The sequence below is a fragment of the Fulmarus glacialis genome, unplaced genomic scaffold, assembly GCF_000690835.1.
Source record: "Fulmarus glacialis isolate BGI_N327 unplaced genomic scaffold, ASM69083v1 scaffold38064, whole genome shotgun sequence".
Classification (NCBI taxonomy): Eukaryota; Metazoa; Chordata; class Aves; order Procellariiformes; family Procellariidae; genus Fulmarus; species Fulmarus glacialis.
In genome coordinates, this window is record NW_009206801.1 from 2,858 (window position 1) to 16,010 (window position 13,153).

General features: G+C 51.8%; 1 protein-coding gene across 2 annotated transcripts in view; it reads right to left on the reverse strand.

Annotated features, from left to right (window-relative positions):
• Window positions 1-342: 342 nt before the first annotated feature.
• The window catches only part of LOC104075399 (neuronal-specific septin-3), a 13,517-nt gene continuing 706 nt past the window's right edge, over window positions 343-13,153 (reverse strand). Inside the window, exons 2-10 of one of the 2 annotated variants that reach the window (XM_009575882.1) lie at window positions 8,019-8,210; window positions 7,641-7,769; window positions 6,819-6,900; window positions 6,308-6,445; window positions 5,830-5,947; window positions 5,289-5,384; window positions 2,684-2,780; window positions 2,154-2,205; window positions 343-900 (exon numbers count right to left, since the gene is read on the reverse strand). In XM_009575882.1, the coding sequence (XP_009574177.1) occupies window positions 765-900; window positions 2,154-2,205; window positions 2,684-2,780; window positions 5,289-5,384; window positions 5,830-5,947; window positions 6,308-6,445; window positions 6,819-6,900; window positions 7,641-7,769; window positions 8,019-8,210 (1,040 nt within the window). In that variant the 3' untranslated portion in view covers window positions 343-764. Of the gene's footprint in view, window positions 901-2,153; window positions 2,206-2,683; window positions 2,784-5,288; window positions 5,385-5,829; window positions 5,948-6,307; window positions 6,446-6,818; window positions 6,901-7,640; window positions 7,770-8,018; window positions 8,211-13,153 lie in introns of both variants that reach the window. The other variant, XM_009575881.1, reaches the window with a different exon arrangement.

A 13,153-nucleotide genomic window follows, 5' to 3' on the forward strand; every position in this document is an offset into this window, starting at 1 on the left:
ACCCTCTGCAGCAGGAACACATTCTTTTCCTCTGAGTTTTGCTTCTTTTGGAAAATATGGCTATTTTCCCCAAGTACTTTCATGCTTCTCAAATAGATGCCCAAGAACTAATTCTCTCTCCTCCCACTGTTCACTTCCCCTGAACCGCAAAACATGTCAGTCTGTCACTTCTCCCATCTACCCACTTCCAAGCTGCCATTTCCCCTTGGGAAGCCACAGCAAGAAATGGGCATAAAATGCTGGGTCACCATGCCCTCAGACCAACCAGCTGCTTTCCCACCCACCGAGGATCCAAGAGAAATCTCTGCTGCCATCACTTGAAGACACTGCACCGACTCCACCATCTCTCCTGCAGTCTCTCCTTCCCATATCTCCAAGTGACAAAAACAGGACCACAGCATGCCCCACACCTCCCACCTCTGAAGCCCTCCTGCCCCCAGAAATCCTTCCCCTCCATCCCTATTTCCTCCAGGCAAGACACACAGCTGAGACACAGGAACAAGAGAAAGGAAGATGACGGACAGTCCGCTGTGCAAAAACCAAACCAGGAACGAGGACACTCTGGGAAGGATGGGGGAGATGCCTTTGGTCCCTCTCCGGCACAGAGGTAGGCACACACACGCACACACTCATGCTCGCGTCCTCTCACGCACACGGAGGATGCACCACATGCTTCAGAGACAGGCCCATGGTAGAGTCAAGGGGAGCAAGGGTGGGTTGTCGTATCCAGAGACACCGGGTGACAGCGGGGAGGGGGGTGTCATTCACAGGTTACTTTCATGGTTTTCCTCTGTCTCGACAGTCATGGGGGGCAGCCCTCCGTTGTCATTCAGCCGCTTGGCCCTGTACGTCTCATAGTGGATGTTGTGGGTCACTTCTTTTAGGTCCTGAAGGTGGGTCCTGCAGGGGGCAAAGCAAAGACGGGGTTGGAAAGAGGATACAATAACCAATATCAGCGCAGTCAATATTAATCTTCTGATGATCATTTTATTCCCTGAGATAAATGGAAGATTTCTTCAGTCAGTCTGGCTAATGAGCATACCCCTCTTTCTGCGTGGATGGCGTGGGTGCCATCACACACAACTGAGAGCTGGAGTATCAGCATTCAAGAACACATATGCAGGATGCAGGATATAGGCTGAAATCCCTGGCTGTGCTTGCCAGTGTCCTGCCCCTCTCACACCAGTGGGACAGCTACTGGCTGTCCTGGTGTGTCAGGCAGGGGCTTATCTCATCTGAAGCGGTGGTGAGACAAGAAAGCACCAGGAGGGTGTATCAGGTCCAATGCAGACCATAACTTGCAGAACACTGCTGTGAGCATCATCCCTAACCTCCATAGAGAGCCTGTGGGCTTGGATTGCTATATGCTTTGTGATGATCACTTGGTTAGGATGTTTTTACTGGAAGACTTAGGGAAAGCACGTCTGCTGCAGAAGGTATCACAGAACAAAAAGCAGGGAGTAGTGTGCTGTCAAAGCGTTGTACCTGGCCAAGTGTCTCAATATCACCATACCCACAGGTGGAATGAGCCACAGGGCTCAGGCTTTGAAGTGTCTTTCCGTTATTTTCTTATTTTTGGTGTTGTTTTAAAACCTTACTGTATTTATAGGGAACAGAGGTGACCCTGGATCTGCAGCTCTTCTACATAATTTGGGGCAGATATCACTTGTGCTGAGACAACTTCATGAAACAGAGTAGAAATAAGACAGGGCAATGAAAGCTGAATGAAATATGGAGCTTTTCACTTCCAGGTCGTATGTTCCAGCACATCCCTCAGCCTGGTAGGACACATGGTCTAGGATGTGGTAGTGGCCTCTTTCTCACTGACTCCAGCCCAGACCTGTTGTCAGCAAAAAATAGAAGTTGTTGCAACCTAATATCCCTAATGGGATATAAGGGGCTTTGTAGTACCCTGCTTTTTTCCAGGCGTCCAGCTCATACGTGAAAACTAGCACCTAGTTGACATAGTGGTCACGTCACGAAGAGAGGCACTAGAATATCTACCCCTTAACTCAATGCAACCCTACCCCACATAAGCTTTCACTGCCTGGAAAACTTTATTCTCCTTTCCATAGGGGCTATTTCACTCTAAGAGGGTCTCAGGAAGACTCCCTGCTCATCAAGAGCAAACTGGAGCATGACTATGGCCTTACCTGATGACAAAATCTCGAAGTAGGGCAAATTCACAGTGAGTGAGGTTTTCCACTGAAAAGAAAACAAGCAATTGTTACATTTGATTTTTTCAACAAACCCTTTGTGGTTACAGAGCATGGGAAGGTCATTGCCATGGGGCAGGTTCCAGGTGGGCAGAGCCTGCATACTTCAGAAAGGACAGACAGTTGTCTGAACACCACACTGTCAGTCATTGAGGAGACACGCTAAGAGGTGCTGAGCAGTCACATGTAAATTTTCATTTGAAAACTAAGGCAACCTCAGGAGCTCAGTTTCACACACCGTGGTGTTCGGAGTGGCTCCAGCTTCTGCCAGTTGGCAGTAGTGGTACCGCATTGACCATGGCCATTCCCTTCCAGCAGAGCTATTTGAGAATTCTCCTCTTGCTTGGTTTCAAAAAGTTATCGCAAAAGGGATGGGAAGGTAGTCATGGGACATGTTATCTGGACTCTTGTCTATTACTGGGGCCTGCAGAGATACTTTCAGCTCCCGGAAGCAAGGGTTTTTTTACCTTCAATGATTCCCCAAGGTGTTTTCCTGCCCAGGACTCTTTTGCCATTCACTTGGTACTCCTTGTCGCTGCCCACTACTGCAAAGGGCATGCTTTCCTGCTGGGGAGAGACATGTGGAGAGACCTATTGAACCCATTCCAGAGAGCAGCACCATCACTGTTCCACCTTTCCTCCTCTCAGCTCACCTAACAAAAGGGCTCCTCCAAGGGAAGAGGTTCTCCAGAGCAAAACTTCACTGGCTGTCCTCTTCACCTGTCAGTGCTACCCCTAGCATTTTGGGCCCTTGCTTTACAGGTGTCCTTGCACCCCCCGAGCTTAGTGGATAGCTTGCAGCAGTGCTAAGGTCTCTGGAGCGGGGGGGCAGAGCTTTTCTGCACCCATCTCCCACATTTCTGAAGAGGGGGATGACCAGAGAAGGAGTACCTTGGCGTAACCACAAGAGGGTCTGTCAGCTCAGGGCTGCTCATATGGATAGTTTGCGGTGAGTATTTCTCACCAAGTTTGTAGTTCTTCACCAGAAGAAGGAGAGGACTCAAAATAATCCTCCCCAACAAGACACATGAACATTCAACAAGTTTAATGGCTGAAATGGTTGTACTGAGGAAAGCCAAAAATGGGGTAGGGGTACAGCTTTCCTGGGAAGTGGGACAGTAGGTGAGGCTAGATATCTCTAAGCACAGGGAGAAACCATCCATTTCCAGAGCACAGGGTGCAGGAGACCCTGCTATCCATAAGGCTGTGCAGATGTTCATAGATTTACTCTGCTTTATGAATGTCCCCGGGCCTGGGAAGGGACTGCAATTACCACAGGAATGGAGATTAAAAAGCACTTTATTTCTTAATGTGTGAAACTATCCAAGCCTAGGGCAATGATGCTGAAGTGCAGAACAAAATGTGGTGCCCTCCTCAAAACCAGAAACAGTTTGGGGAAGAAGCAAAACCCATCTAGTCTTCTCCAGAATGTGTGATGTATTGCCAAATGGGAAATGATTAATTAAGCCAGGGAAGGTGGGAATTTCTGTTGGGGCTCTGACAGCTGGGGGAGTTGAAAGGGAGTGTCAGGCTGCAATGCAAGACTCCTGGAGTTTCTTGAGGACTGCCACGGAGGCCAATCTATTTTCATTAATGGCCTAGCCACAAAAATGATGAGTGGGATAATTAAATGCACTAGCATCACAAGGCCAAGAGGTGTTGTCAGTGCAAAGGCAGACTGGGTTATTATCCAGGAAGATGTAAGTTTGAGGTACAAAGAGCAGCATTTAGGGAATAACATCAAGAATTTCTGCTATGACTTCAGAGCTCGTGAACAAGCAGCGACTGAAGGAGTGGAAGGACCCCACGTGCTAGTCAGTCACAAGATGACCACGAGCCACCAGTGTGATGCAATTGTTTAAGAAGTATGTGGTCCACGGGCTTAGCAGTTCCGATCTCAGAAGAGACCGGGGAGCGTGGGGTACCAGCAACAGTGCTAGAAAATCAAATCGAACTGGAGGAGGCACAGAAAAAAGTGTCTAGGAGCATGGACTACTGAGGAATGGGAAACTCATCCAAAGGAGCTTGTCTCCTTCAGCTGACCAGAAGGTCAGCGAAGGATAATATTGTTCTCTATAAGTGCCTTGAGTGGTGGAGGGAACCACTAGGTAGGAGAACTGCTTGAGTCAATGTTGGCACAAGAACACAAATATAATCCTGGGTACAATCTGGCCATGAACAAACACAGGCTGAAAATTAGGAGACAGTTTCTAATGCTCTGAGGAGGGAAGGATGGGACAAGCCTTCTCACAGGGGCTGGAGGAGCAAAGAACTGGACTGCTTTTCAGGTCAAGTTTGGTCAGCAGATGAGAGGGCTCATGGGGCAGTTGTTTGGGACAGAGGCTGGACATCAGCTACACACCAGGCCCCTTTGGTCCTTAATGGTGGCCAAACAGAGCATTCAGCAAGAGGAGGTGAAACATAGTCCTTCCTCACTCAGCCTTCATAGCACCCTGTAGTAACAACAGGGACACATTGAGCTGGGAAGGAGGAATGACCATCCCTTACATCCATTGCATCTTTCATTTGGAGCACAAATCTTATGAGGAGCGGCTGAGGGAACTGGGGCTGTTTAGTCTGAAGAAGAGGAGGCTGAGGGGAGACCTCATCGCGCTCTACAACTACCTGAAAGGAGGTTGTAGTGAGGTGGGGGTTGGTCTCTTCTCCCAAGTAACCAGCGATAGGACAAGAGGAAATGGCCTCAAGTTGTGCCAAGGGAGGTTTAGATTGGACATTAGGAAAAATTTCTTTACTGAAAGAGTGGTCAGGCCTTGGAACAGGCTGCCCAGGGAAGTGGTGGAGTCACCATCCCTGGAGGTATTTAAAAGACGTGTAGATGAGGCGCTTAGGGACATGGTTTAGTGGGCATGGTGGTGTTGGGTTGACGATTGGACTTGATGATCTTAGAGGTCTTTTCCAACCTTAATGATTCTATGATTCTATGATTCTATGATTCCATGATTCAGGGACCATGAAGCACTTAAAACCTTCTAGTGACATGTCTGTTTTACACTCGTTAAATATGACCAGCCCTCATCCCCCCTTCCCCTCCCACAATAAAATGTTTCCTACCCTGATTTTGTCGTTCTCTGTTTTATCCTCCAAGTCCTCATCGAATTCTTTCTGAGGGTAAAACTCGATGCCATTTACTTCTAGCTCTTTGCGCACCTGGGCAGAGAGACATTTTGGAGCACAAAGCAACATAAACCTGAAGGGAAGGCAGGTGGGAAGGCCGGGCAAACACATCTGGAACATCCTTCCAGCGGGCAGGGACTGGAGGGATTGTCTCCAGGGAAGTGTGCAGCAAAGTGAGGACACACGGCAGCAGTGATGAGTCTTTCTTCCCCAACCCCGGTTACTTGTCTGGCTCTGCAGTTCCCATGACAGAGCATATCACGAGATGTCACAGGGGTACACACGTTTCTTCCCCCTCTAACAGATGCCCTCAGAGCCATAAGCAGCTGCATCTTCAGGACTTACCCACCAACCCAACGTTGGACTCTCTGCATGCCCTGTGAACCGTGCTGCAATCCCAGGAAGAAAGATACCGCTCATTTCTCCCACCTTCAAGCCAGGGCAGGGAAGGATCCCATGCAGGAGAGGAGATACTCACTCTTTGTTTGAATTCGGTTTTCTCCTCCAAGGTCATGGTGTCAGCCTTGGCAATAACCGGGATGATGTTCACTACCTTGCTGAGATGTTTCATGAACTCCAGGTCCAAAGGCCGCAGGCTGCAGCCCAAGAGGGAACAACATGGAAGGGGTCACTTTACCCTCCTCGCCTTTCATCCTTGTGACTCTCCCAGCATCAGGGCATCAATGAAACCTCCCTTGTACGTACCCCACTTGCTGCCACCATGGTCTCATCTCCTTCTTTCCATCCATCCTGCCCTCTCCCAAACACAATGGTGTTTCTCCTGCCCTTGTTATCCTAGACCCTTTCAAGCCCCGCAGCACCCAAAGTTAACCTAAACAGTGGCCAGCCCTGCAGGCAGGACCCCTGGGTCCATGGCCGAGACGGAGCAGTGCAGGGTGTATATCTGGCACAGAGGCACCAAGAGCTTGAGGAAGGATGAGGGACTGTGTACGTACGAGTGGCCTGTGGGGGAGATGAAGTAAAGGCAGCAGTGCACTCGCGTGTCTGGAATTCGTTTCTTCCTTGCAATATTCACCTCCTCTTTCAAAAATTTTTCATACTGCTCGTTGATGTATTTCTCAATAGGCTCCCAGCTGTTAAGGTGGGAGAGAGAGATGAATAGACAGGTACAAATCTCTTCATGTTCCTGCCTACAGTGTTCCCAGCTCTGACAGCAGCAAAGCAGGCTCAGGCGTAAAAAATATCCACCACAAACATCTCGCCATCAGCAGAGATGTTTAAGAGTTTCTGTAACTGAGCACAGAAACAGGCACTTGCTATGTAATATGTGCCTACCCCTGAGCATGCACACAGACCCATGTTCACAATTCCACGTCCCCGTTACCGGCCCCCCGAGTGCAATAGGATCCCAGACACTTTCTGGGCCAAGGAGATGAGAGTCACCCCATATATCATCTTAACTCCAGCCCTTTCTGGGACACAAGGCCTTGACCATGTAAAACTCACCAGTTTTCATTGTTGATCTGGTCCCCAAATCCTGGGGTGTCGATCACTGTCAGCTTCATTTTGACACCACCTTCTTCAATGACTGGGGAAGAAATTGCAGACAATCATACGCCTCTCTGGGCACCTGCTCCATCATGAAACATGTCTCTGTGCCCTACAAGGGAACAAGAGCACTCTGCCCTCATCCCTGCCCAGCAAGCATGACCAGGCCAGGCTGGGTCATGCCTCAACAGTTGTGACCCCCACTTGCATTTCTGACCCCAAATTTTGGTAACCTCTGCACCAAAGCCACCTTACACCACTCTGCCACAGGAAAATGGATTTGTGCTCAGTCGGTGGTCCAGACGTAGTACCTGTCTTACACAACTTGTCCTCCCTTCCGACTGAGGGGATGAATCTGAGATGATGCTCATTACTTTGCAGTGCTGTAGAAGCTGTGCTGATGCTTTGCCACAAGGAGATGTGCTCTGCCAGGCTTGGAATGGGACCCACCAATGCAATTTCAATAGATCATTAAGCATCTGCAGGTGGGAATGACTTACAGCAAGGCTTAATCCACACATGCAGACTAATGTCTTGGCAGAAGAATTATCTTTAACTATTTTTCTACCCCTCACTTTTGGCTGTGGCATCTGTGGTATTGCTGTTTAAGAAAAGCCTTGGCTGGATCTGAGGCCATCTAAAACGGTCACTTGTCCTTTAGCTTTCCATGGAGAAAGGGCTGCCTAACAGCAAAGAACTGTTTGCATAGATTACTGGGGTCTTCTGCAAGGCTGTGCTGAAGCATCAGTATTGCCTCCACCCCAGCAGCCTGGCTCTTACCATGCCCGATGGCTTTGATCTCCACTGTCTTGGGGATCTTCTCCTCCCGGTTCCAGCCTGAAGATTTGCGGCTCACCTGGGATTTGAAGAGGGTATTCACCAGTGTCGACTTTCCCAGTCCGCTCTGACCTGAGGATTGCAAAGAGGAAGCTCGTGACATCTGCCACAGCCCGGCGATGACAGTAGGCCCAGGGGTCGGAGCCAGGCTGGCAGGGGAAGGGGCTGTAGATGTCTCCTTGCCTTGTGCAGGCTCTCCTTTCCCCCAGAGCAAGCACTGTCTGTTCCCTCGTGTCCTCCCTGTCGGGCTCGCTCTCCCACCTGGCCTCATAGGACAGTCCCTGGCCACAGTTCCCAGTACCTCAGCTGGTCCCTACCTACCTACAACCATGATGTTGAAGTCAAAACCTGTCTTCATGGTTTTCTTGCGCATCTGCTCAATGATGGTGTCAATACCGATGTAGCCCAGCAAGTTGGCGTTAATGCCGATGGGCTTCATCGGTACAACTGGTTTTTGTCGTGGCTCTGGGACCAGCTCAGACATGGCTGCTTCGTTTTTGCTCTCCACTGGCCCTGCATGGGGAGAAAGATTGAAAATCATCATTGAGGTGTAATGAGGACCTCCCTACTGACCTGTCACAGGGACTGAGGACAACTTTGAGCATCCATTTCAAGGGCTGCTGAGGATGGCTGAACAGCAAGATTTTAGCAGTAAAGGCTATTCATGGAGGAACATCTACTTGAGTTTCCACTACACTCTTCTATGTATCACTCCAGATGAGGAAGTGGAGAAGTGGGGTTCACTGAACATGCAACATATTGATGGCTACCTCCAAACAACAGGAGCAGACCCAGTGAAGCTGGCTGGGCTCCTAATCGGGTGCCCAAAGCTCTGTGTGTGTCTCCTCAGTTTTGTCTGCCAGTTCTCACCAGGATCACAATGTTTTGCCCCTCCAAGTTTTGCATGAAATTTGCTATGGAACAGACTTTCAAAAATTATCATGTGTCAAGTCCCGGTATTGAAACAGAGTTTGGGATTTACCATGAAGACTTGCAAGCTTGGCCCTTGCCAGAGGCGGCTGCGTTAGTGGCCATGCTGTGCAGGCCGAGTTCCTCAGAGGAAGGCAGTGGTGGAAGTGCAAAGCATGGCCACAGCCTCCGTGCTTGCCTCCTGCCCATAGATCGATGGTTTTTGTCGTGCTCAAGAAACTAATCATCGTGATCAATAAACTAATCATCTGCACCTCTCCCTCCTCGCCTCCCCCTCCTTTTTTCTTCCATGTAAAAGAAGCAGGCAAAAAGAAAGGCCCTGCAGGCTTTCCGGCTTCCCCGACTCTTTTTCAGGTGATGGCACACCCTGCTTGGGGCAGGCCTTGTTCATTTATCTCCATCTCTTGTCTCATTAGTGAGCAGCTCCCACCCGCTGGGAGGAAGCCGGAGGTTGGGAGAGGAGAGGGCACAGAAGAAAAGCTGTAATTGGTGGGGAAGGGAGGTGTGAGGGATGAATCTAGAAAGGAAGATGAAGGGGATGGGAATCAAATACCTTTCATATATGAACCAGCTGGAAACTAGAGCCTCTCCCACTCTACTTGACTCCCCCATGCTTTGTCTCATTAGATGGTTATTTTTCCAGGACAGGGACAGCATGTGTTTTTGCTTGGTAAGCACTCCGCTTATTTGGATGCCACTTCAGTTCAAGTATCTCACACTAAATTATCCCTTTCCATCATTTTGGCGGAGTTTTTCACTCCTCTCAGCAGAACCCGCTGGCTGCAGAGGAGCACATGAGCGGCAGGGCAGGCGACTGCCATTTAGTGGGCGACACATGCCTCTTGGAGAGGAAGATGACTCAGAGGTCACCGGGCTGGGGACACTGACAGCACCAGTCCGGGGTTCCCGTGACAGCTCAGCCAGGTCAGGCAGAGACAGGGGTTGGGGAAAGGTCAGAGAGATTTTGTTCAAGGACAAGGTTAGGCTGCAACAGGCTGCATGGCTGGCTGGCGACCCTGCCTAGCATTCCCACAGCAAAGCTGCTGTGCAGACACAAAGGGCTGCTCTATGGGGAAAAATTTACATTTTATATATAGGCTTTAATATGCCACTATCGTATGTTGGGGGTAGACCTTGCAGGAGAGCCACCTTTGGCAAGGAGAAGGGTGCCTCCATCCAGCTCCTTTTACACCGCTTGGGAAGTCTTTTATGTTAAACCGGGAGAAGGGATCTTCCCTCCATGTGAGAGCATGGCTGCACAGCACCGCGGGTAACGTCCAAAAGGTCTTGGCTTCGTACCACCTCCATTCCACCTTGCCCGCAGGGGAGAGGTCTGCCAGAGGATGGCCCCCCCCAGCTCTTCCCCACGGAGCGAGGGCACGCTGAGCTATCATTATCCTCTCCTGAAGCAGCGAGAAGCACCCTCGGGGGACCAGAGCACAAGACGGACCGTTGGCTTGAGCCAGGCTGGCAATTTGGAGCCCCTCATGCTGCCGGGCAGCTGCTGGAGGAGGCAGCCTGCCGAGCCGAGCGCTTCTCAGCTGCAATCCACTCTTACACCCGTCAAAAACTCCGGACAAAGCAGCCCCTGAGTCTCCTGTTGTCTTTTTCCAGCTTTCTCAAAGCTGCTGCCAGCCAGGAAAGCCCATCTCTCTGGCACAGCACGGAGTGCCAAGCCAGCCGGCTCTCCTGTGCCCTGCCCTTCGCTTGTCCTCTCCCGGGCTGGCCCACGCCACCGGTACCGTAGTTGGGTGGCTGTGCCGTGCCCCTCATCCTGCTGCAGCATCCTCCAGTGCACACCCCACACAGCCCTGCTGGTGTCCCACCTACTCCAGAGAGAGGGAGAAGAGAGAGGGAGATAGAGAATGATGAGGGGACGTGGGGCAGGGGGCTGTGGCCCCAGTGAGGCACTTGGCTACTGCAGTAATGGGGGCAAATAAACCCCGGAGGTGGACAGGGAACAGGTTGAGGTGGGAAGAAAGGCCAGCTGAGCAGCTGCATGGGATGGGTGCAGGACCTGGGCCATGCGGACTGTGATCCCTTTGCTTCCCGGGCAGTACTTTGTCCTCAGGTAGTCCGTTGCCCTTTCCTTTATTCCTTCAACTCCTTGTTCTTACACAGGGAGGAGGAAGGAGGGAAGTTGCTGGCAGCCAACCTCAAAGCTCACCAAGGTGTTTATATCTCATCCCTCAATCTCACCAAGGGATGCTTTGCCCAGAGCTGGCAAATGTTGCTAACTCTGCTGTGGACATAGCAATACATGGCCATCCCTTTGCAGGCTTCGCTGCTGGAGCCAGGAGCTTGCAGTGACTGGAGCAGCTATTTCAGTCAGGTTCCTGAGCACCTATAAAAAGCCCTGAGACCAGGAGAAAAGATCTCTAGAAGTCTCCTTAAATATTTCCTGGTTTTTATATCAGTGATATCGCCGTGGGCATTTTGATTTTGGACATTCAATGTCTCGGGGTAGACAACCTCCCTTTCTCCTCGTGGTCATTTGCCTTCCTCTCTGTGCGGGGTGCCTTCCCGTACAGCCTCAGGAAGGGAAGCCCCCATTTTGCAAAGAGGTACCCAAGGGCTCATCTTTCTGCACACGATTTTCCACCTCTTGACTCCCACAGAGGAATCCAAGGAGCCAATTGAGGAACAGCCTGCTGGGGAGGTCAGGGTGTGCAAAATCGGGGCCGGAGCTATGAGAGGCACCTTGAGACATGAAACGTGTCTACCTGGTCTCCTGGGAATGGCTGTGTTTTACGTGCAGTAATGCTAATGCTGCTATGAAGCCTCATTAGTGCTCTGACTGACTGGTCAAGGGGTAGCATTATGCATCCTAGGCACATCCCGTAGCCCCTCCAGTTGTCCCCTGTAATGAATACATGATAGGGCACTACGGCCAGTACAGCTGGTAATGAATAGAGGGTTAGCCAAGGTTAACCACTTACATTCGCTGTTACATTGACACCCTTTTCCCTGCTGCTTTGTTCTGTGTGCTAAGCGAAGCTCATTTAAGAGGGCGGCTGCTGGTGATACCTCTGCTGCCCTGTTCCCGGTGGAAGGTGGCCGAGGCTGGGCTGCTGGGGGATAATCTCTGGCTCACAGGAGATGCTCCACGCGGCTCCAGAGCAGGGAGACGTGGAGCAGGGAGACCGTGGGGCCAGGGCAGGCAGGGCCAGAAGGGCAATGGGTGCCCAGAGAGGTCCCAGCTAGCTCCTGCTTCTCACACCCACCGATCCACCCCAAAACCTCTCCCTGGAAGTCTAGTGTACATGGCCAGCAGCAGACACCACTACCGCAGCACACCCTTCATGTCTGCCTGCCTTTGACATTTGCAGCAGCTAGTTGGGGACAGAGGTGGCCCTGCAGGTCCCTTAGGGGTTCCAGTAGTGGGGACTAACATCTACTCTGTCCCAATAACCCAGATACAGTCACATCCCCTCCCCCTGCCTTCCCGTCCTTTGTCTGAGTGGCAAGAGGGAGGGAGGGCTCCAAACAGTCGCTCACCACAACCCAGCTTCCAGCAAGGAAAGGCTGTTTAACCCCCACGTAACACATGAACGGCCTCGCTGTGGCTCTCCTTCTGTGTGGCACGAGGCCGTCCCGCTCCAGCTGGAAGCAGCAATCCACACACACATCTCACCCCAGCCCCTTCCACCCGCGTGGCCCCGGACCCACGGTCCCACTCCCTGCAGAGGTGGAACAGGGAGGAGGGATGGGTTTGGAGCCTGAAAGCAGCTGGCAAGAGCTGGCCCTCGGTGGGTGACGCCAGGTCCCTAGGAAGGAAAGCAGCTGCTTCAGTAGCACAGCCTCCCTGGGGCTTGCAGGCATTAGGATCTGCTCCTTGCTTCAAATCTGCAGAGGTGCTGGACTGAGAATCTCTCACTTGAAAAATCCTTTTCTCCCCTCAGTTTCCATGATGACCCCTGGGCATTTCTCCCAGCTGTGCAGGGCAAAGGCCGAGCCGTGCAGGATGCACCTCCTGACCTCAGGGTGCAGAACAGAGCCCTTCTTCTTACCAGATCTTTTTGCCTGGCCTGAGGATCACCGGGCATTTCAAGTGGGGCAGGGAAACTCATCCCAGCCCTTTGGGCTGCTGCAGCCTTCCCAGCAGCAACCTTCCTTCCCCTCTGCAGAGGGCTTGGGCAGGAGCCTGGCTCTGCTGGGGCTGGAGTGAAATCTAGGGCAGCGTGTGCCGAAGCCTCTTTGGAGATGCAGAAGCTGGAGGTGAAGGGGCTGGGCCCATCCCCAGCTCAGCCACCGCAGGGTCAGATGCTCACCTCAGCCCCGGCCATACCCTTGGTGCCACTCCCCGGCCGTGCAGTCCTTACCCCATACCCCAGCTTGCTGCCTAGGCGGCATGGCTGTATCACAAAGCGAGAGGATGCTGAGCACCCCTGGACCAGGGTTACCGTGCCACCGCAGCTGCCTGTCCCCCTGCCCACCTGCCCGCCAGTGCCGGGGCTCCCTGCCCGCCTGCTGGCTCCTGCGCAGATGCCCAGGGAGCAGCACAGGACGTCCCTGCTGCCCCCGCA